The 25,637-nt window shown below is 42.3% G+C and overlaps 1 protein-coding gene across 3 annotated transcripts in view; it reads right to left on the bottom strand.

Moving 5' to 3' along the window:
- Positions 1-25,637, bottom strand: part of stxbp5a (syntaxin binding protein 5a (tomosyn)) — a gene marked incomplete at its 5' end in the record, with an annotated part of 84,197 nt that overhangs the window by 48,138 nt on the left and 10,422 nt on the right. For all 3 annotated transcript variants that reach the window (XM_084000617.1, XM_084000618.1, XM_084000619.1), the window contains one exon: positions 686-767. In XM_084000617.1, the coding sequence (XP_083856743.1) occupies positions 686-767 (82 nt within the window). The remainder of the gene's footprint in view (positions 1-685; positions 768-25,637) is intronic.

The following is a 25,637-nucleotide window of genomic DNA, read 5'->3' as shown; positions in this document are numbered from 1 at the left end:
CCCTTTTTGCAGTTTCTTGGTTTGAGGAACATTTCATTTCATCACAAACTTTTTTTTTTTTTGCAATTAATTAAATAAAAAGCATATATTCAATGAGGTTTTAACACAAGCAGTGATGATGTATTGTCTAAAATTAGCAAACACCGAGCTTGCGGTGCCAACTTTTCATTCCTGACAGTTTTAACGAGTCAGTGTGACGAACGCAGTAACACGCAGTACTCAGGAGTATTGAGAATCATTACCCAGCCTCGCCGATTCCAGGGCAAATTGGTCAAATGACTGATTCTACTTTTGGCAGTACATAGGGAAGATGACACTTCACCATGTTAAAATGTGGAAAAAGAGTGGAAAGAGATGAAGAGATAAGAAAAGTTAGATTTTTCACACAACTACTTAAATCATTCAACCACCCTTCCACTTCCAATGGCACACAGGAGGAACCTTTTTTTTGCACATTTTAGGGGTGAAATGCGATTACCAGGGATGAACATTTATGAATCAGCCCCTAAGTCTTTTTTAAGAGACTAAAGTAGAAAACTGGGGCGGGATAATAATATCCTTTTTTTTTCTCCCAGTAACACTATTACCCATGGAGTTACTTACTTCATAAGATGGCACTAGCCTTACGGGTGGGTACATGCACATCAGCAGCGTAATTGAGCAGCGTGAGTATCTTATAACTTACCTCATTGATGAGAAACTGAAGCTGGATGACGGCGGCTCCGCTCTCATGCTGACAGTAACACTCCACGCCTGGACGACCAAACCTGAGAGATTCTCCGTCAAGGAACATGCAGCACCACATGAGAAACTTACAGTATCACCACATCACTCCCGCCCGTGAGTCTTTTTGTTTATGCAGCAGCCCGGTATACAGTACACTGTGACTATCTTTAAATATGGCGCCTGGAACGTGCCTCAGCATTTCAAGGTCATTTGTTCCTCGAGAAACCTGATTCAAAGGTCATGACATGTTACATTGTTACCTACTGGGAGGGAAAATGGAATATCCACAGTGACATTTTTTACGGTCTGCCCACAAAGCTTGACCATATTCATCCCCTACAACAAGGAAAGCGTATCACATTGCAGAGCTACACCCTGTCAGACCCCCCACCTGCCTGTAAATCACATTCCCTCCTTGAAAATATTGTAATTTTTCCAACACCTCATTCTGAGCCCCCACAGTTTTACACCACAGAGACTCAGTTTTAGCAGGAAGCATTCAGAAAAATAGGTTTTGGAGACAGTTACCAAACCCACCACGCAGTCCAGGTGTTCATAATGATTTGGAAATACTGAAGCGTGCACATGACTGCTGTTCTACAGGAATAGAAGCATATTAGACAGTGGAGAGTGCTTGTGAGGGGGAAAGCAAGAGAGGATATGGTTAAACAGAGAAGCAGGAGAGAGAGAGAGAGAGAGAGGGAACAGGGTGGAAGGATGGATGCTGGAGGAAAAAAGAAAGGAAGAGGTAGAAGAGAAAGGACTGACAGAGAATAACGAGCTTCTCTTCCTGGGGAGAGTGAATGGGTGAGCTTACTGATTATATCCATTCATTCTTCCCATGACTCTCAGGATTAAGGTAGAGGTGGGGGGGCAGTTTTTCATACAGAGGGCACAGAGAGGTATAACACCCTAGGGATGACACTATTGCTCATCATTAGTGTGTGTGCGTGTGTGTGTGTGTGTGTGTGTGTGTGTGTGTGTGTGTGTGTGTGTGTGTGTGTGTGTGTGTGTGTGTGTGTGTGTGTGTGTGTGTGTGTGTGTGTGTGTGTGTGTGTGTGTGTGCGTGTGTGTGTGTGTGTGTGTGTGAGGCTGTGTGTGTGTTTAAGTGTAGGGGGTGGTATCTTTCTCCATGTGACCAGGTACTGTAAATTGCCTGCAGAACACAGTGTGAGACATGCAGTAAGAGGATCATCCATGCATTTACATACACTCAGGAAATATAATGGTGGAAGATGAGAAAAGAAAAAAGACAGAGGGAGAGAGAGAGAAGTTTCTTAATGAACCATTAAACAGAAGAAACCCCATCGCGTGTTGATAACGGCGACGGGAGCAGAACGAGCGGAGCTCAGCTAAGAATCTAATTCAAGCGCCAACAATCAAGTCCTCCTCTCCCACAGTGCAAACTGTGCCTTCAGCCCCCAGACAGGCACTAGTGTAATTTATTAAGCTGTAATACATGTAATCATTCCTGAGGTGTGTTGTGACCATCCCAATGAATAAAGCCGCCGCATCAACAGAGCCGGCACCACACACCTTGTTCGCCCTCAGCCAAACGTGTGTCTCATTCTGAACCTTCATTTTACCTTCAAACTGAATACACAATGATATTTCTATGTAAACACGCAATATAAATGCATTTCCTTTTTCTTCACAATGTACTCAAATGGCCCCAATCTCATTCCAGAGTGTGTATTTCATATAGCAGTTGTGTGAAAGCACAGCCAGACCTATGCTGTTAGAGCTGCTATAATCAATACTGTTGTAGAGACAATGGATTAAACGACTACGTCTTAAGGTTAAGGGTCACTGATACTGATAAATCAAGGGAGAATTTCTTCAACTGACTCTTAGCACACAGTTTGACAGTTTTTGTTCATTCTCAGTCATCAGCATCATTTGCAGCTGTTTCTCTGAAGACGAAAAAGAAACTAAACATTCGAATCGACACACAGCATTTAGCTGCTAAAAACCTAGATATTTCTCTAAGGAGGTGGTGGAGTTTAAAACAGAGCTGAACGCGTCATGAATATTGGCCTTTCATTCATTCACAAAAAACAAAAACACATGTTCAACAATCTTGACCTTAGAATTCATAATTGCTAATAAACAAACAATCTATGCTGTAAATCACTCTGAGCTATTAACGTCTGAGAGCTTCGTGCTTCTCAGTTCAAGCTGCTTTAATTAGAAAAAGGCTGGGGTTCAGTCTGAAACCGATCGTCTCACATGGCACATGCTGGTTCTCCTTCAGTCAGATATCAGCATGGTACAGTGGTCTCTGTGCTGCCTGCAAAGCTGCCCTCAACTCCTCAGGTGGATTAAGCTTTGCCCTCCCCCTCCTGGACAGGCAATTAAAGGACTACAGCTCTGAGCCATGATGCCTCTGACCAGAGAGAATCCACCAGCTCCACTGGATTTCAGCCGGTAAGCCGCCAGGAGGATTAAGAAGACCTTAACTATGACACCAGGAGGGCACCGACAAGTGAGTCAGTGATGATCAGTATCTTCCTCTAGATGACATTTGAGTCAGTAGCCATGGTTGTGTGGATAATCTGGAAACTTCTTATGTTCACCAGCAGCTCCCAGGTGAAGCCTCGTCTTCCTAAAGAAACACAGACTGCACCGCATGGGATAGGCTTGAACACTGGCAGCCCTTCCTATATCCTCTTCAGTATTGGGATACAATCATCTCACTGGTCTCAAAGTCTATATGAGAGGGGAAGCTACTGTACCCTGTGCTGAATGCTCAACACTGCAGCATAACGACTATGCATAGTTTATTCCAAACACATCTGTACCCCGGAAACCAATAGAAGATCATTAAGCCTCTCCTCAGATGTACATCAACCTCCTCTATGTTGTTGAAACGATGCACAGTCCTCATCCAGCCTGCAGCTTGCTGTTCTGCTTCCATACAGCAAATACACACCAACAGTTAGTGTATGTATGCCTGGAGTGTTACCACAGCAACTGAAGCAGACGGGTAAATGATGCCTGAACACATACAAACAAGCTGACCACTTGGAAATAACAGTGTGAATAGACAGCCATTATTATTACTGGATTTGAGGAACAATAAAAAGGAAAAATGAAGAAACTGTCTTGGAAACTTCCAAGAAAGCTAAAATAAACAGGGGGGGCAGAAAGCACTCGTACTCATTTTTATCAAACACCACACACAAGACTTCGGTTTCTCATAATCAATCACAGCTTGAATTGAAAAACCCAAATATATCCTCACAGAGGAGGCGTAGTGATTATGTTTGGAGGTCTCAGCAGTGGTGTCTCAAATAATGTGAAACATGAAGAGTACCAGAGGGTCAGTGCTGCGCTGAACAGTCAAAGCTTAGAGCTTCATACTCTGGCAGAAATTAAAATGAATAAATACATTTTAAAACAGTACTCTGACTTTAAGAGGGACGCAAAACAGCTCATCAGCGCACACCAAATCACTGTCAGGGCCAGTGGATGAGGACAGTGGACCCCGATGCTCTCTCCACTTGACCTAGTATGGCCGCCATCCTCTGGGTTAGTGCTGTTGGCAAAACTGTTACCGACTTGTGGAGGAACACTGATGTCCATGTAGGTCAAACTGTGCAAGTAAGGAAGAGCAAGCTTACATCAGCTCATTTAATGAGGATCATGATGTACTATATGGTACATCCAAAAGCTTTAGGTTCTTTCTTTTTTTTGTTCCCAAGCTCAGAGGGAGGAATGTGAAGTCTATGTACAACAACACAACTGTCTACCACCTTTAAGTGCCAACTGAATCACCGATTGTTCATTAAGCAGAGCTGGCTACTTATTTATATAAATTTTTTCGTATGCTCATGCCTGTGTCAGAAGGAAATGCCTCATTTTTTTCTACTTAACCTGTCTTGGTCTATGTCAGAGCTTCCAGAGGAGCAAATACCCTATCTACAGAAGGTTGTCGAGCATCCTTTTAATGTGTAACCCTCAGGTGTGTGGCGTTCACCAGAATGGTGTGGGCCCAGTGTCAGTCCATACAACTCAAAGTGACTTAAACCAACACTTAGGAACTTTTCAACCTTCATGTAATATTTTCATAACTTTTGTGATGGTACATCGACTTACAACAGGTTGAATGACACCTCTGTCATGGCCTGAGGGGGTCTGTATCGCCTTCACTGGCACTAAGCAGCTTTGAGGAGCATGGTAGGAAACCGGCTCTCACTTAAGTTTCACTTTCACTTTTGCGAGTCACGACGAGGAGGGAGCAGGCAATGCGGCACCTTTCCGTCGGATTGTGCATGTGTGTTTACTGTGAGATGATCCGCTGGTAACAGAAACTTAGTTTGGACGTCTTCTGTTAATTTCCATGCACCGGGAGATCAGGATGTTTACGGCGCAACGCACTAGTGCTCATGGGAAATGGAGTCTTCCTTCAGGCAAAACACTACCGCTTTGGGCCACTGGCGCCGCCAAACTCAACCAAAATTGAAAGTTCTTAAATACTGCTTTAATTGAAACTCTTTCCTAATGTTGCCAGGCAACCAAATCTTCCAGGGCCTCAGAAAAAGAGAGAGGAGAGGATTTAAGGTTGAGCTTTTTGAAACTGCTCATACTGACTTCTCTCTGAAGACAGGCAGCCGTCCCACAAGCATATTATCATGAAGCGCACATACACGTTTATCAAAAAAAAAAAGAAGCAACCCAGCAAAATACATTTACACCATCAAAGAACAAAAACACTGTTTCTGTCATATGCCCATGTGTTTCAAGTGAATGTTGCCATAATAATTAGCCTACCACAGAAGTGTAGCAGGCTAACAACAAGCCATTTAATCCGGTGTGAGGAGGACGTAGAGTAGTTGTACAGATCCCTGCTCTGTATTCTGGGCTAGATGCTTTGAATTAAAATCTATACAGTACGTGTTAGTTTGCAAAACACATTAGGAGGCTGTTAATTCCATGACATAAAACATTTACAGTATACACATTCTCCCACAGGCAGGGCACATCACATTCACACACACACTTATGTACTTGGTTATTACCAGTCCATGGTCATAAAAACATGGTCGTAAAAACACAAGAAAATTGAAATTAGTTGCATCATGTCTTGACATCCTCTCCAGCTTTAATGGATAATGGCAGCAGGTCAGTGAACATGCACATTTCCGTTGCTGATTTCCTGGAAATTCAGTAAAAGTTTGCACTATAGCTACATTTGAACATAAAGTTGACAACTGCTCATTCGGCTTTTCCATTTGACAAATGATTTTGCTGCCTCTGAGGTAAATTATTCAAGAGTTCAGATATCTCTTAAAAGTTAAATTAAATTGTGGTCAACCTTTACCGAAAAGTTTCTCACAAATTAGTTGGAACAATCGGGAAGGTTTATTTCAGCAGTTCACACTGATGATTGAGTCAGCCTGAATATTCAAAATTTTATTTGTTGAGCAAATTACAATGTAATTAATGAAAAATATGGCAAAAGGCATTGGAAAACATTTTATTTACATAACTAATTATTTAAGTTTACAAATGAGTAATTAATTAATGTTTGCAATGGCCTCACTTCCACATGCAAATTATTTATGGATCATTATAAATGTACATAAATGTTTTGTAAATGAGTTTAAAAATCATCATTATGATGAAATTTCGTTCCAAAAGAGACAACTACTGTATGTCTTGACACTGCCTGTGTTATTTATTTAAATGCTCCTTCTGTTGCTCTCAATATCTGATGGTAATTCAGTCTTAACCCTGTGCATGGAAGCTTTTAAATTTGTTTTTGTGAACCTGCGGCCCTGGTTAGCTGTTTACCACTGTTGTGTCAGAATGTGTTCCCTATAAAATACATGTTTCCCCTGGCAGTGTGTCTTTACCTCGATTTCACGCCTGAGTGGGAAATAACATAATTTCAATTTCTGTGGGTTGTTTTTTTACATCATTGGCTTTTGACATGGGAAAACAACATTAACAAAAATATTTCACAAGATTACGCAAAGAAAGCCAATGGAAGACACAAAGTGCCTTTAATGAACAGGATCATGTTTTTTTATGATACTTAAATCAATTTGGAGGTGCTTTAGCTTACTGTATATGCAAAGTAAATGGATTTTACCCACAATAGTTCCTGAGGGGAAAACATGTTTGGTGCATCTGGAACAACTCTGGTGCAGAAGAAGTGATGAATTTTATGCTGTTAATACGGCAACAGACAGATGTCACATTACTGGCCCCGCTGTGACTGACAAGTGATGTCGAGGTGAGGAAGAAAAAGAGCTACATCGGTGTCTTCTTTGCAATTCAACGTGGCCTTTCCTGAATTTTAACTCATCGCTTTACAAGAAAAGTTACTCGACATCTCAGTTGCCATTGTCACATTTCTTCCAGCATTTTAACAAACATGACCCAAAGCTACTCCGAAGCGCCTCAGCTCCGTCCACACGGGACAGCCTCGGTAGGAGATGTGTCACAGTTGCTGACAAGTGCGATCCTCATCCCATTTTAACCAAGCAAGGTCTGTATCTCGGGCCCGCACCCCATCTCCCCACAATGCACCAACACTTACACTATAAGTGGACGGACTGACTGCGGGCAGCAATGGGAGCAAGACAAGAAGACAGGAAGAGAGAGGAGGACGGAGAGCTAAAGCAGAAAGTGGGTCAGCTTCACATCTTGTCAAGTCCAATGAAAATTTCCTGAGCTATACTCTGGAAGTCAAAGTTGACTGCTCATTCACTTTTATACTGCTTCTTTATAGTCAAAGCCAAAGGCGACTTTCCTGACAAACAAAGGTGAGTCACTGGGCATCTGACGAAGCAAAGTTGTCACAGAGAGAAGTGGCTGCATACAGTGGGAAACAGAATACAGGTTTTATGAAACCACATTGTCCAGGAATAGAACTGATCTTGATAAGTGTAATTGAATAGGGAAGAGCCTGTATTCCACATGGGAGAAGGGCTGGTTCGCTGCCTGTCAGCTTACTGTAGCTCAAACATGTCATGCCTCTGTATGTTTGTATGTCTGTGAGTGGAAATAATAGAAAGATGAAGCAGAGGATGCAGCTTTGGACCACAATAGAAAGCTCCAGAGGGTTGAGAACAAGACGGAGGGTGGACAACGGAGAAAGGCAAGAGTGCGTTTTAATGGGGGCCGGAGCAATGAAAAATGATAGACAAGATAAAGAAGTGGACATGGAGAAGGGGAAACAGTAAAAACAGAGGAGATATCACAAAGGGGGGAGATGGTAAAAGAGGAAGAAGTGACTAATGGAGGATAAAGAGGAGATAATATAAGGGAGAGGCACTGAGAGAAAGCACCAGAAAAAGCAAGCCTGGGAGCACTGGGTTGCTATGACGTTAGGCCTGAAGTGACGTCAAAGCTAGCCACTTATACATCACCCTGCCAGAGAGCGGGGCGGGGCCACGGGGCACAGGCTGTTCTGCACTGGAACCAGAGACAGGGATGAGGCGATGGAATTTGCGAGGAAGAACAGAGGGAGCGGAAGAGAGACGCACTGCAAAAAATAGCAGTAAAAGAAATAAAAGACAGGATGGAAGGGAACAAATATATAAGGATGATAGAACTAAGACAATGGAAAAAGGCACAGCTTTAAGCCTCACCTCACAACACGCATTACTCAGCTCCTATTTAGAAGTGATATCCTGCAAATCATCCATAATGCTGCAGCCCCCCATTGACCTCAACCTGCCTGAACGCTCCCATGTCACCCATATCCCGGCCTCCCTCTGGCTGCCTGCGGCTGTTTGCATCACATTTAAAGGCTGCTGAGGGAGCTGCGTCTCCATTCCTCCAGGCCGCGTTCCAGCCCTGCGCTGTGGCCAACTCTCAGCTATTACCAGGCATTTTACCTTTTCTGAAGTCAGCAATTTTGTTCACCCACCCTGACTTGGCACATTTGATGATGCTTTTTTTTTTCTTCCCCCCTTCTTCAATAAAAGCACCTTGAAATACACCATTTAGGGTGAAAATCATCGTCTAAATGCTTTTTAAATACAGCAATTAATCAATCGTTTTTCTTTCTTTATTTTATTTGTTTATTTGAATGGGACAGTGCACATTAATGGACATAACATGTAAATATGTCGGATTATAGCAAGATGCTAATTTTCGTCCGTAGTCCCAATAACATAAAAACAGCAGTACACATTACACATAATATTATTCTTACACATTCCAGCCTCCATACTCCCTCACAAAACCTGCATTTCAACATGTATATCCAGAGTGATTTTCTGTTTTTACAGCATCGTCGGGTTCAAAGTACTATACTGTATCCTGTGTGTCCACCAGGGATCTCACTCGACAGTGCTGACATGGTTTTCTTGGTCTATAGAAAAAAAAAACATACACTAGATGAAGAAGTCAGGGCTTTTTTTTTTTTCCCCCGCTGTGCAGCACACCGGTCAGTGAAATCTGAAAACGTCTCAACTTGAACTAAAATGTGCCTTAAACCGGTTTTCAGCTGTCGCTTAGCAACAGCAGGAACAGTGACTAGCATCCGACCAAGGTGCTGGAGCACAATGCAAACCTAAAGCAGCTCTCTGGACGCAGGTCCTCGCCCTCTGAGCTGCAGAAATGTACACATTGTCCCTGTGAAGGAGCCGTGTGACTTGTTTATATTCTTTTCTTTTCTTTTCCTCCTTCCTCCGCCAGAGCATTCAAGTAGCAACCACATACATCAATGACACCATTAGGCTGTGAGATTCACGCTTCCTCATGAAAATCAGAGTCACACGTGACCAAAAGAAAACACAAGTTCTGTCATACGCAAGACACGGGCAAAAAAACCACACGTCAAACCTGCAGGCACCAACAAATAGCGATAGCACACACACAACCGAGAAAAACTAAGACTTGAGCAAATTGGTGATTCATTTGTTTAACACAGTCCTTGTATAAATAATCTCCCTTGACACATTTGATTTATTATGCAGGCAAACAATTAAACTGCAATGGGGCCGCTGAGTATTTGTCGCTGCCTCAGCTTCCACACACATTTACCTTGGAAAGCATTTCAACACACACACACACACACACCATGATACTCACATACAGTACATCTATTATACCACCCATCCCAAAGATTCATAGATGACATCTTGACAATGACCATTTGCAGAGAGAAATTCGATTAGGGGCCAAGTCATGACTCTTCTAGTGGTTTCCATGTCTCCGTTGAATCTCTTTGAATGTGGAGTAGAATAAGAGACTGGTGTAAAAATAATACACAAAACAGCTATCCTCTGAAGAGCTTATACAGTTGTCTCCTTCATTGACATGTTTGGATTAAACATAAAGCTACAGTAAGACACCAAAGGCTATGTGGTCAGTTGTCCTAGAACCACAACACTATTAAGAAATATTGTCTGTGAATTAGTCTGGTTCAGCGCCAACACGGGCGAGGTATACGCACAGTGGTGATGCACAGTAAAAACTGTAACCTCCCTACAGTATGCTGTAGGGATAATGTGGATTGTTGGTTCCTGGAGCCTGGCCAGCTCTGCCCAGTAGTAGGGTGTTAATAACCCAGGACATCATTTAATTTTAGCAGGACAACTCAGCACTGAGCTACTGTACGGCCACTCGGAGGCAAATATCTGAAAAGAGATGAGACAGAGAAGAGGAGGAGGGATAAAAGTGTGGGGAAAGAGGTTTGGAAATATCGCTGGCTGTAGGGAATGAAGGCAAGAAGGGGCAAGGGGAGGGGTGGGAGCGGAGAAGGAGGAGCGAGGATGAGATAGGAGGGAAGCGGGGGAAGAGTAAAGGGGTAAACTATGAGGGAACAAATGTAGAGTCAGCAGAACAGCTTGTGGCCAAAACCCCCTGCAAAAGCATGCGTAGCATAGCGAGAGAAAATGAGATGAAATGAGATGTCGGGGGAGGAAAAAGGAAAGGGGGTAGAGGTGGTTAAATTGGAAGAGACGGGAGGAGGAAAGTGCGACAAAAGGAAAAGAGACAAGTGAATGAACTCAATACAGAGAGGGAGATATGTGTGTCAATGCAAAAGAGAAAATACAAGACGATTCAGCTGGACCTTTCTATGCCCTGAAAGTCTCGGGTAGAAGAGAAAAAGACGTGATTTTTACCTACAGTATGTTACTGCAGCTGTCAAACTGTGTGACAGACAGCGGCTTAACGAAAATCAGAAATTCCGTTGTTGTGATAGCGATGCAAAGCCAGTTAAAGGATTATGTTCCAACAGGCGATGCTGCTGAACACAACAGCGAGGCACAAGGATGTCGCTGCAAGTGACAGGGGGCTGCAGTCTCTGCTTTAAAATGTGACTTTACTGTTATCGTGTCCTGTCCTGAACCGATTCTGAAAAACAAGGATTACGATTTTTATCCATTTAGACGCAGCAATGCGCTGTGTTTCTCGCAAGCAAACGAGTCTAGTGGACAATTTCATGCCAAATTAAAGTCAATGATCTATTTGGATTTGGGTGAGTGGTGGAGTTCACACTGGTTTTGAGTGAGAACTGCTGCATATCTCTCACGTAGCGAGCATAATCAGCAGGGTGCAAAAGTGATGATGTATTAAACATGAGTCTTGCCTCAGTGGACGAGTACAAGGACACCGCCTTTGTCTGCCCGTAACACACCGGCACTCTGAACCTCACTCAGCCAATTATAGCGAGAACTCAGGAGACTCCTCCCATAAGAAAACTACAGCATAATTTTGAGTCACAATCAATTTTTTTTAATGGCATCAGTCTTCAAAGAAACCCAAACCAACAGGTTTATTCTCTGTTGCTCACCCTGAGGTTTCTACAAATTTTCCCTGTTAAAAGAGTTTCCAGGAGTTTTTCCTCAGTCAATGTGAGGGCCTAAGGTCAGAGGATGTTGTAATGATGCCATGTAAAGCCCTTTGAGACAAATTCAATAAAATAAAATTGCCTTGCCTTTATGCCTAAACCTAACTTAACTTTTATTTTTAACAATTTAACATTTGAATGAGTTTCCCTCTTATCAGGGGGAAGGGTCTAATAACCTATATGGTTGCTTAAGTTGGAGGATTTGTCTGAACTCTGAATCTATAAATGTTTGGCAACAGAGATTGTTTTTCATTCATCTATATAAAGCTCTAGATGGAAAATTGCCATCATACATCACTTTCTTACTCCAACAGTAATTACTCAACATGCTCAACTGATTGGTTAACACTCGGAGTCCCCTATGCAAAATACTAATTTTGGAAAAACAGCTTTTAGCTTTTGTGCTGCACATATCTGGAACACTTTACAACACACTTTAAAACTCAACGCACTTGTGCCCATAGGTCAATTTAAAACCATGATTATAAAGTATGTGATGTCCATCTGTTTGTCGTTGTTGTCCTCTTGTTTAGCTGTATTTTCTTATTTAAATGTACTCTCAATATCACATTTTTCAAGAATAAATAAAGGTTGAAGGGAATGAATGAAATCTGCCCTCAGGAGGTCCTAACTTTACTACAGTTTCAAGCTTCATCTGGTCTCTGGTGACTCTACCAGCTGTGACTGCAGTGTGTCTGAGTAACATTCAGACCAAAGAGGAAAGAACATGAAGTTGGCAATATAAGCAAACAAATTGGTGCTGTGCTGGAACCCATAACAGATACTATCTATCACGTAGCAAAGGAGAGTCAGTTGGTCCAATCTGTCGCCTCTGGAGCCACAGGTTCACCTGCTGGCCTCAGATTAATTCCCACCTGCACTACTTCCCCTGCTTCTCTGCCTTTCAATGTCCATATCCATCACATGTGATAGAAAAAAAAGTGAGTCCAGATTAAATCATTAGTCTAAAAACAATCTGGACTAAATGTGGCTCTATCACTGCTAGTACTGGCCATCAGGCATCTCTTGTGTGCAGCCATTTAATGTTAAATTTCACTGCAATGACGGATTTTCTAAGAATTTGGGAGTAGTGAAAACAAGCTGTGAACACAATACTGACAGATTATCACCATTTTAAGTTGATTTAGATAATGTGTTCTCAAGCAGTGGCTTATTAAACAACAGAGCAACATTAGCATTCATTAAGTGTCGTCCTTCTGGTGAAATTTGCATGTAATCAAATAATCTTTTCTTCATTTATATTAAACTAAACAAGATTCTAAATGTATCCTTATATAGGCTTTTCATCTGTATATACAGTATGCCTCACATTTCTTACATAACAAGTGAAATCTTTCATATAAATGAAATATGAACCACGGCACGGCTCAAGTCTCAAAAGGGACACTCATAATTCCTTCGCACACATAGCTCATTGCTCTTTCTCGCCTCCCGCATTAAGCCCGCCGTTGTCTTCAGACTGCACATACTGACGATGAAAACAGAGTGTTCAATCCATAAGCAGACAGATCAAATAGTGCAAACAGTGGGGTATTAAATGCCAGCAAAGACCGCAGAGAGGAGCAGGTACTAAACTGTCCTTTACATTGATCAATTTCAGCATTTCATGTGGATGAGGCGAGTGAGGACTCACTTACGGTATATGTTTATAATTTAATGTCAAAATGTAATATAGTCATTTTCTCTGACTTGCAAGGTTTCCATCCTTCACCCTGTTACGATCAATGTCTGCCTTACACAACTGAGAAATTATGGACCAAGAGAAACAACACCATAAGGCAGAGGGAGGAAAGTACATCAGTTTCAAAGACAAAAGCCCAAGTGGACATTTAAAATGACAAGGGGCCGAATAATTTAAGAGGAAACATGGTTTGGCTATCTAGAGAGAGAAAATAGAGAGAAAAAGAAAGAAATAGAGATGAGGATTGAGACGACCAGCAACTGCAGGACTAAAAGTCTGTGACAGGGTTTTCTCCTGTATATGAATAATGGATGCGGGCGGCGAATGGGAGCCAGCATATGCATTTAGATGGCTTTATGTATTACCCTCTCAAAGTGGTGGGGAGGAAAATGTTTTATTAGAATGTAACTTAATGCCAAATTAACCTTTAACACATTCACACTGTGAGATTATGTGTCTTTGTTTTAATACAAGCTCCAAAGGCAATGAAAAGCATCCTGAGTGAGGAGCTTTCTCAAACACTTCCGTTAATCTAATTAGAACAGCGCCAGGTACAGTACAGTACTGTATTGTACTGTACTGTGGATCTGCAGGTGTCGTTGTTTAGATAGCCGTGTATTGAAATAAATGCTGCATCATTTACCAAGCTAAAAAACATTGTAACAAACCAACACAACCGTTTAGCCTGTTCCTGGAGCTATCCTCACCATGTCCCCCAACCTACCCCAAAGCAGTGTGTATGCATGTGTGTGCGAGAGAGAGAGAGTGTGTGCGCTCACTTGTTCCCTCCTCCCTCCTGACACAAACACACACACACACACACACACATACACACACATGCAAGCTCTGGCACTGATATCAAACAAATCTTTTCAAAGGTAGGACCACGGGAGATTAGCCACTGCTGGCCTCCAATATATTTCACTGTGCCAACCGGTGCAGAGCCAAGCCCTGCTTTCGAGGACAGGTATCTGTGCACTGCCAGCACAGCAAGAGTCAGTATATCACAAGACGTCCATTAACACTTGACTGGCTGTATACTCAGAAACTGGTATATCTATGTGTAAGAAAACTGACTGCTGAACAAGAAATCATTGCTCGGAGATCGTCTGGGCATTATGAGCTACACACACACACACACACACAAAGTCAGAGAAAATGATAGTAAAGAGGTCAAATGAAACATGAGCTTGAGACAGGCTCACCTGAACAGAAGGGGAAAAACTACATGGTCTTTTTGACAGTGTGGTGCCGGTTACTGTCGGTATATTCTTAATGAAATAAAAGAAGTCACATCATAACACTGGCGCTGCGATGACTTTAAAGACCTATAACGCTGACATCTATAGATGAATTAAGACTGATGGATTGCGTTATCTATACAGCACTCCCTGCTGGCATGAATTCTGTTGTGTCTGCTATACGACTAATTATACACACCGTCGGTACATTGTATGGTTGTCACTTTGCCAACAGCACAGTGGAGAAGGGCACTTTGCCAAAAGTGTCATGCAGCATATAAAATATTAATCTGAGCGCTGTCCTTTGCTCTTTGATTAATACAAGACAGAAGGCCAAGTATCTCCAGCACTGAACCAGAGGGCTGTGAGTGAACTAGCATGCACACACATACACACACGCACATACAGAGAACCGGGGGGGCTGCTGTGTGTGCTGCACTTTGTGAAGCATCTGCATTTTGTCTCCACCCTGATTTTTTGACACACACCAGAGTCAGGCGGCGTCAAGGTGGCACAGACAGTAGGGAAGCTGTCCTTCAACTGGAAGACAGAGGTTTCAATGTTTGCCTGGGTTGGTAGCATAGACTGTAAAAAGGTTGGTAGCCAAAAGTGCAAGTGCAAAAAAAAAAAAAACGCACACAAATAAAACCTGAAATGACACAAGAGAAGCTGCTGCTGCTGCATAGTGAAACAAAGCAGAGAATGAAATATGAAAGGGTGTCTGATGGAACAAATATCACATATGATTTGGTATTGTTGAAGCCATACAAAAACTGGGGGCATGAGGTCATATTTGTTATTAACATGAGCGCTAGATGAAGGGTTAAGGTGTCATTAAAATCAAAATTCTCTCTTCCAGTTGGAGCATGAAGCTGAAATCATACTCTGCATGTCTACATACTGTAGCTGAGGGCATGACAGACAGTATATGTGTATACATATATATATATACATACAGTCGTCAAGCCCCTTTGCATTTAAAAGTGTGCAGACTGAAGGCGCCTACAGCCCTGTTGTAACAACCATGCACAATTTCTGATGTCCACTGTTCTGTTGTGTCCATGCCTGTTTGGAGTACATCAGGCTGTTATTCTGCCCAGTGAGAGCTGACGTTAATCTATCTTAGTCCTCACATTTTCATATTACTACTGGCACGAGACTTAAAGGTCACCAAAGGTTCACCAAAATCATTACAAATCATTGTCTGGGAATAAATATCCATAAGAGATTCAATGGGAATCTAACATTTGTGCTCAACAAAAAGATTCGAAGAGCTTCAGGCCACAAAAGCTGATTGAAACAAGCTCTGGTAAGTAAGAATAAGAATAGAGAATGAATAGATGAATAAATGAATGGATGAATATGAGAGAAATGTTGACACTTTTCAAAACATTTAAAGCCTGCCACAGAGATTAAAAATACTTTTCATTGTTTGATAATATAGTGTTAAACTTATCTACCTTAAATATTGCACATACAACAACTAATATCAGACTATTGTGTTGTGTTCTAAAGAGGTGAGTCATTTCACTTGATGAGCAAAAACAGCTGCATGGCGGTGACTGTTGTTTCATGTGCATGATGCAGTAGATTGGATTAAGTAATTTAGGGGAGAGAAATATTCTTTCTGAATGACAGGATTAATAAAAAAGAGCACACATTCACATAGACAAACATGCCATGCCCTTAATTAAACTGCAACACTTTGATGACTCACACGTCCATCTGTGCAATACAGAAAACTGTGCCCATGACACGCGCACAAATACCACAGCGCATTTTTGTCGTGTGTTACCTTATTTTTCTGTGGTTGCCAGGGATTAAAACAGGCAGGTTAAGAAAGAAGAGAGAGAGGATGGAGAAGAGACAGACACACTCATAATCACATCACACACCATATACAGGCCTTCAGGGGGAGGGGGATAGAGTGAGTGCATAGTGCAACAAAGGCATTACATAAGTCAAGAGGATTGTCCCTGTTTGTGAGTGTGTGTGTGTGTGTGTGTGTGTGTGTGTGTGTGTGTGTGTGTGTGTGTGTGTGTGTGTGTGTGCACTTACAGGCATGTGTCGTGCAGTGTGGAGAGCACACAGGCCAGGATGTATTTTGTTTCATCACTGTGTGTCAGGCAAAGTGCCTATAGTGTACATGGAGGACAAGAGAAAGTGCAAAGGAGTGAGAGCAGGAAGAAGAAAGAGTGTCTTCCTCGCTCTGCTGCTAATCCCCTCTGTCGCCTCTCCGCCTCTCTCGCTCATACCATCTCTGTCATTTTTATCTCCATCGCCTCTCTGTCTGATCTCTCTCTTCTTATTTCCTTCTCCCCATTTATTCCATTGCTCTTCCAGGATGTCTGCTAGGTAACCCGACCATGACGGCCGATATCCAGCAAACACATGCATGCATTGCACACAAACACTGGAGCTGTAACTTCACTGCAGGTGGAGCCGTTTGCTTCGGATTGTGGAAATAACATGACTTGCAGTAAAGTGATTCCTGTGTATTGGCACCACGCCGGTGCTGTTCTTAGAAACAGGAAGGCAATGTCAGTGTGTGCGTTTGTGTGTGTGCGCATGCTTGAGTTTGTGCGAGGTTGCGTGTACACAGATTTGTTTGAAGCATCTATTGTCATATTCTCTCTGCAGGCTTTATCAATCCCACAATTCCTGAGTAAGGCTGAAGAGATTTACATGGTGGTAGTTTTGTATCTCCATCTCCAACCTTAGACGGAGCAGGAAGTATGAGTGGAGTCCTGTATCTATTTAAAAACATCTATCATAGGTGAATTTCAAAATAAATTGATTTAATCAAAGTGCTCCACTGTTTTTCGATGATCATTTTTGAAGTATTTACAAAACCAACAAAAATCTAATACAACCTTAAAAGGACAGTTCAACATTTTGGCAAATTTTCCCATTGCCATAATCCCTATAGCCATAGGCGTAGATTAATTACCTTTAATTGTCGGTGCATTTTGTTTTGAGATCCACGGGGCAGAGACGCAAGCTGCTCAGGTAACGTTAGATACAGTAGTCCCCTGTCCCTCAACAATCACATAAAATACACAGTCCAACAACTCCCACATTCTTTTTGTTCTAGATTATTTAGTGTGGATATACTTTTCTTATTTGTTTGGCATGTCCTCATTATTTATAAACATAGCCCTTATTATTATATATTATTTTTTTGATTATATTCTTTGATTATTTTTTTGATTATATTCTTTGATTATTTTTTTGATTATATTCTTTGACTATTATATTCTTTAGTTGATATGCACATGTTATTGTTTAACTATATTAATTCATCACTATTGTTTTTGATTAGCAGCCAGCCTTTGGCCCACCCACAGAGTCTATATAAGGGACTCCCACCTGTGTCTCTGATCCCTGACCCACGCCCTGAAGAAGACCGTGTTGGTCGAAACCGGTCGGTGTCTTTTTTATCTTCATCTATGCCCTGATTAATTAAAGGCCTTTTACACAACACCTTGTCTCCGTGCGTGTGAGTGCCTGAAGCAAGCCTTGCGCTTTTTTCGTTTCTCAATTTTTTCAACTTCAAGAGCACCCGCAATACCTGGAGCTTACTCCTTTGTTTCCACCACGAGCACTCAATACCACCACCCCTCCACCCCCCTTCTTGAACTGCAAAACACTCTCATGGAGAAGTTGTGACCTGCACATATAGAGATAGACTATAGACTATAGAGATTATGGCAATGGGCGAATTTGCCAAAACGTTGCACTATCCCTTTAAACAACGGCCAACTACAATAATTCCTCACTGGGTAACTGAAGTAGTTTTACAGAGCTAATGGATGCATGTCATTCATGTTCAGTTTTCTGCTGCGTGTCATCATCTCTCACTCTCTTAGCACAGTTGCATCACACAGTTAATATCCTTCCTGATAAGACGCCCTTGGTTCTCTCGGCACTTGGTCTTAAATTATTACCTCTTACCACGCTGGTGTCAAACATGCGATGGCCTTAAGCTGTGACAACCAGTGACATGTCGAGGGAATATGACAGCTGATCATGACTTCAACTCTCCAGTCATACTGTATTTCAGAAAGGGAGCACGCATTTATCCAAGATTACTACTTTCAAGTTCAACTAATCTATTTGCCCTCTGCAGTCAAAGAACAAAGTCAGATAAGGATTAAAAGATCACGCTGTGTACTGGCTAACACTATATTAGCCTGGATTAATTAAAACTGCAATACATATTTTCCTGCTTGTTCTTTACTGTACAGATTATGGAGCATCTAATATCATATTTCTGGAGTTCTTTCAGCCTATTGGTATGCAGCGATGATATTGCATATTTATTAGGAAAAGAGGATTTCAGCAGCAGAATCAATACATGTCTAACAAGAGCGAGGTGGAAGATATTTCTTACTACATAATCCACAAAATATGAACACTGGGTCTATCAGGTTGGTTGGCTATATTCACTTTGTTTTTCATACGATTTTGCCAGTTCTTCTTTTGTTTTTTTTCTTTGGCAAAGCATCAAATTAATTTTGCAGAGTTGCACAAAACCCGTGTAAGCATTATTAGAGAGACCTCTGGGAATTTGAGCCCCACAGGTTTTATTCAAAATTATTCAGGGAGTGTGTTTCAGGCCCAAAACTGTCACATCACATTAGTGTTCAAATCACTGATAGCAAATAAGACAATGTACCAACACAAATGGAAACAGACGCTTGCGTATATATATGCTGACAGAGGCTTACACACACACACACACACACATACACGCATGGTGGACAACTGAGCAAAAGTGCTTCTTACCTGGCTCTTCTCTACACAGTGGCACTCAAGCTGCCTCATGTATATACACAGGACATACGTTTTATATTCACACACATCAACACTCATATTCATATGCACATACATAGACACGGACAGTAAATGCACACATACGCAGAACACAGGCTACTACAATGGCCTCAGCCATTAAAAATGCATGGCACTGCAGCAACAGTTTCTAAAATTGAGCACCAGGGCCAGATGCTGATCGGTTCACTGAGACCTGCAAAGATGCAAAGTGAAATCACTCCCACAATGTCATTTCAGCACTAGACAACATCAAAACGCTATTACTGTTAAGTACACGGCGTGGCCAATTACATTAAAGACAGTCCTCGCTTCATTGTCTGTGACTTAAGAGAGGAAGAGCGAGAAGGGGTTAACAGCATGTGTTATCTCTCTGGATGCTAATATTGTCAGGTCTGCAGCAGTGGCAGCCAGGGTTAATGCGCTCACCGTTGTCCTCCTTCATCGTGTTATCAGCAATCATCGACACCCGCATCTAATGTGAAAGCAAAAGCGTTGCCAAGCACCAGACAGGAAGAGGAATCAGGCCAATAGACCCCAATCGAGGCTTAATGGGGGCCTAGTGGCGCAGCTAGCCGAAACCTCTCGCACTGCCTGTTCATCATTCACTCCCGCCGGAGTCTGCGGGATGGCGAGGGCTTCTGGCTTATCAAACAAATTAGCTGCTCCATCACTGAAGTGAAAGCAGCGATGTACAAGCTGCAAGGTTGTCCTTTCCTTCACACGCCGTCCTTGTTATGAATCAAAGCAGCAAAATGCATGAAGAAAGGATGCTCTGTGGACAGTTGAGTGGGGGGCTCTGCAGTGCTCTGTGTGCTGTGTGAGAAATGGTGGGCGTCTCCCACCTCCTAGGGGTCTGACATTTCTTTCAGCTCATACTAAAAAAAAAAAAGAAAACATGTGGTGGTTTCTGCTTGGACAGCAGTCTGATTACAGTTGGGTCAGGAGCCAATTGTTGCCCTTGAAATCTCTGCAAACCCCGCCCACACAACATCAGGGCTCTGAGTCACGGAGCTGAATGGCTGCGACCACTCTGGCCCCACTCCATATGCAGACACTCCCACGGTACATTTTATCTCCTTCTAATTTCTCTTCCTCCTCTTCACTTTTCTAAACTTAGACGCAAGTTCGTCAGTCTGCAGTGATTTCATCCCTCCAATCTTCCTGTTGCTTTTCCTCTCTGGTCTCCTATATATACAGTAGCTGCAGGGATTCAGACCCTGGTTTTGCTGCACTGAATGACAAACCAAGGACACATCTGCAGCATTTTTAGGTATTTGTATCTGTACAGTTTCGCACCAGGTTGATGCTACGCTAGAAATCTCTGGTGTTGTTTAAAAAAAAAAAAGAAAGAAAGAAAGGAAAAAAAGAAAACAACATGCAACCCTCCCCGCCCACTATGCTGACTCCCACTCTGGATGATGCTAAAGCAAACTGTAGTTCTTTGTCTCTGGACAAACATAAGTGTAACTCCTGTCTTAATCTCCCTCACCCTCCCTCCTCACCATACGTCTCCTCAATCTTAAAATGTCAGTCTCAACCCTTTTGCCCCTCCCCCCACCTTCCACACATTTCATATTACAACATAATCCACATTCTGCTTCAATCAGACAGAAAAACACAAACAGCCCCTCTTCCACACACTTACACACTTACACACACACACACACACACACACACACACACACACTTACACACACACACACACACACACACACACACACACACACACACACACACACACACACACACACACACACACACACACACACACACACACACACACACACACACACACACACACACACACACACACACACACACACACACACACACACACACGACAAAAACAGCATCAACCACACTTTGATATAAGCCTACAATATATCGTACACACCAACAGGCTGAGCGCTGAGGATGGGGGGAAGGGCGGCATGCATGACAGCCATGTGGCCGGGCATTAAGGCCTGAGTCATCACATCATGCGACATGTGTGTACGCGTCTTCCCTACAGGCACTCGGCGTGACGGCATATTGAAGGGCAGCCTACAGAGGAGCAACAGCGGGGTAAATATCATCGTAGCTACCAGCAGGGTGGAGGGAGGCAAGACGTCAAGATTTGCGTAGCTCTTATTGACAGGCGGAGGCTGAGCCAAGTCCTGGGCAGAATCACAGCCTCAGTCAGCTAAAGTTGGTCCAGGACAACGGCTGTAGTCAAGCAAAGACCATCACAAAACTGCCGTCTATTTAGGTTGGCAGCAGTCACCGAGTGGATCTTCAAAGAACATTTGTTGGTGATGCTACTGTCAGCAAGAGGTGGAAGCACCACTACTAAGATTACACACTGTGAGCCCATGATGGGCTGTCAGTCAAAGCAGACAAATTAAATGGTAGAGTATTTACACCAAAAATGATCATCTGTAGGCACAGCCCAGCACACACACACACAACACACACACACACACACACACACACACACACACACAAACCTTGTCCCTAACAAGCACTGAGGCTGAAGCCGGTCCAAGCATCTTGACGTACCCGTTTGTTTACTGGCACGTAAAAGATTCCTAAAAACCAAGAACATGATTCATGAATCACTGTTTCCTAAGTGCAACTGGATGACATTTCAAAATTTACATTATTCCAACCTGTAGTGGCAATTTCTGCAACCATTAGAGGGCAGCAGAAACAAAAACAACATTAACATATCACAATCAAGTAAATGTAGCAAACATTCCCTCATGGAGAATTTATAAATGTGAGATTAGTCTCTAAATGCTGGTTTGACTCCATCCAGTTCGATGGCATCATACCTAGACCTAAATGGGCTCAAAATTGGATAAATTCATCTTGCTGAATCATTGTAAGCCATCTAGCAGTCCAAATGTCATGGCCCAGCAAAGAACCACAACTCCCAACATGCCCCACTCCCCAGCCTCACATCCATTCATTTTCAGAAAATATACCAAGCAGTTTTAGAGGTCTTTCCACCTTAATGAGAAATGTATCTCTTGGGAAAGCACAGTCATGAGTTTAACAGATGACTCAGCAAAATGCTATCTTAAGGTAAACAATAGCTAATATTTAGCGTGCAACAAGGAGAGTGCACTGCAAGCAGGGAAGTATTTCTCTCTGCTTAAGGGGATTTAGTGCAGTTAAAACAGTAGCAAGTGAAATATCTACAAGTTATGGTATGTATTCCATAATATGCCTATAAGCAACATTACCCACATGGCCTCACTGGCAGTTTAGGCTTGTTAGCTACAGCAGACACTAATATTCTCCAGCTGGAGTTGGTTTAGTTGAGTATGTAGAAATTAGCCTTTAGCAAAGAAGGTAAAAAAGCATGAAATGGAACAGTCAGACTCAAATAGTATATACCATAAGCGATGAAACAATAGACGTGTGTGTGTGTGTGTGTGTGTGTGTGCGAGTGTGTGTGTGTGTGTGTGTGCCGTAACAGATGTTTCACCTGGATGCACATTTGGATGGATGTTAAGGTCTTTCTGAGGCTTTTTCACATAAATACAGAAGCACAGGTAAAAGGACACACAGCTTTTGTATGTATGCAGCTGAACTCACATACAGCTCTGTCACTGTCTGCAGGAGCCTTGGCACATGCACACACCCACATATCAGCGCACACACAAACACACTGACAGGCAATTCCTCAAGGACTGGTACCTTGGGAACCTCTCTGTTTTTCCTCCCGTGTGTGTATGTGACTGTGCATTCAGAGCTGTGTGTGAGCGTGTATGTATGTGTATGTGCGTCAGACAGAGACTGAGTGTCTAGATTTTAGTAAGGTCATAACCAACCATTTACACAGCCCATGGCCATTAGGTGCTCAGGGTTTGTCGCATGCACACTTCTCAGACCAGAACAGTTTCTGTTTCTTACCACATCTTTTCTACTACAAACACACAGCAGCTCAGGAAAGAGGCTTTTTGCAAGAGCACAATTCAACCATGTGTACCTGACCGACACAATATCAAGCAGCATGAAGTATCACATCAAACAGCACTGAAAATTACATCCTGAAGAGCAGAATAAAATGGACTGCCAGACTGTGCAATTCTAAAGCAATGGAGTTGACACACCAAGGAGATTGTTCAATAATTAATGCAGAAATTATCAGTCAATTATCTTATTGATAAATATAGTTTTGATAAGGTTTTGATGTAAAATGTGAGAATTTGCTACTTTTATTTTGTATATTGTTGTCAAGTGAATATCTGTGGGGTTCAGACTGGTTGAACGAAAGAAGCTATTTAAACACATCCTAGGTTCTGAGAAATTGTTTCTCATTTTAGAGTATTTTAATTAATGTTTAACCAAATCAACAGATAAATAAATAAAGATAATGAATAAATATGAGATGAAGCCCTAATTATGATGGTTATGACTAACATACAGTGATCCAGTTTATATAATGTCTTCAGTGTGAGCTTCTCTGACAATATGGGCTCTTGAAAACGATTTAATTGTTTATTTTTTTAACAGTAAGCAGAGCCTCTCACATTTTGTTGTGTGTTTCAAACAGAGGCCAACAGATGCACAGAGGCAGACTTGAACCATTGGCTTGCCTTCACTTACAGGTGATGTCAACGCAGAGCACAGAGGATGATTAAATGGCAAAGCAATAATCCATGATTCACCTGTAATCTGGATTTTAAAAGGATTTAAGATTTTCATTTGCTCTTTAACTCTCAGCTCATATGTATGTGGACATGCGGCCACTGCTAAAATGTATATACTTACAGTGCAGCATATGGAGAGCAGGAAAACCTTTAACCTTCTTTTTTATGCCTGACCATGTTTATATAGACACCACATAATTATGATAGAAGATCCTAATAGTTAAAGCGCAAGTGCTCCCTCTGCATCTGTAGCATAGATGTCTGATGAGATATTAACATGCCTCACTGCATAAATGTGTGCCCTAAAAGCCAAAAGCTCTGTAATTCTTTCTCATGTCAGGTTCATGTTAATGCCACCTATGTGTTTACATGGGAGATAAGAGAAATGTCTGAGAATTAATTATAACTGAACATTAAATACATATAACCTCTTGCCACATCAGCCTCTGCATGTTTGGTTGTGGCACTTGGGAGAGGAAGGGTTACAAAAACAAATGATAGGAAAAAAAAACGTGGAACATTAAAATAGGGAGGGAGCACAGTCCCCAGAGACAGAGTGGAAGATTACTACAGTAGCTTGACAAAAATAATGAGCTGCAGAGAATCAGCAGGGGGACAGAAAGCACAGAAAAATAAAATAAAATACAGAAAAAATCTGTAAATCCCATTAGAAAATCCCTGCAATTCTAAAAAGAACTAGACAATTATATCCCTGGCAATGTGAATTATAGGAAAGAGATAAGAAAAAAAATAAAGCAGCATGGTGTACGACAGGAGATGAGGTAAGAGGAGGGGGAAAAAAAGGGAGAAGTACTTCACAGTCATTTGAGTGGTGAAGCCCCGTGGAGACCTAGAGGTCACATGAAGGGCAGGGAGAAAAGCGAGACGACAAACTCTTTGTGGTTCACAGCATTCTGTAAGCTAGTCCCCTTACAAGCACCACAGGGGACGGTGCAAACCTGACAGCGCAAGTTCGACTGCCACACTTCCACACCTCGACGAAAATGTCGAGCAAAACCACCATCGAGCGTTATCGTGCCACTGACACAAACATTATGTTCAGACGAGCATCTCAAAAAGACGTTCTTCCATTGTTATCTTATTTAGCTTGGTGAAATGTGGCATTTTCATTCGGTCAAGGGGAGGCCGCCTTTGATTCGGTCAGGTCACCTTGAGAAAAAACACAAACAGCGATTCACCGACATTTTCATACACAAATGCAGGCAGCACTGCGTATTTCAGTTCTTCCTTCTTCTTCTTCTTCCTCGACAGCAGGATACGTACACGGCTTCACTCTTAGACCTGTGGATGAGCTCATGCTTGCAGACCAGATGTCGCTTCTCAACAATCCCGGGCGCACACTGTGTGTACTTGAAAGGCATCACATTCTTATTCAACCTCGAAAAACGCATTTGAATTGATCCCGTACAGCCGAGCTCTCCGTCACTGTCATGTACGATTTGTCAGGTGACTGTGACATTTCACTGAAACGCTAGATTTACGGCACGTAATGGGGGAAATGATATTCATTTCACTGGACAGGCAAGAGCTATCAGCACATACCAGAATCTGCTCACGGAAAGTTGCAACAACTTGTACTTTACAATCTGCACAACACTGCTTCATTTATAGACAAAGTCGGTTTCAGTTCCGACGGTTTTATAGAAGTAGCTGGT

Source organism: Trachurus trachurus (assembly GCF_905171665.1).
Source record: "Trachurus trachurus genome assembly, chromosome: 24".
In the NCBI taxonomy this organism is placed as follows: domain Eukaryota; kingdom Metazoa; phylum Chordata; class Actinopteri; order Carangiformes; family Carangidae; genus Trachurus; species Trachurus trachurus.
This window is presented reverse-complemented; position numbering and strand designations above follow the sequence as displayed.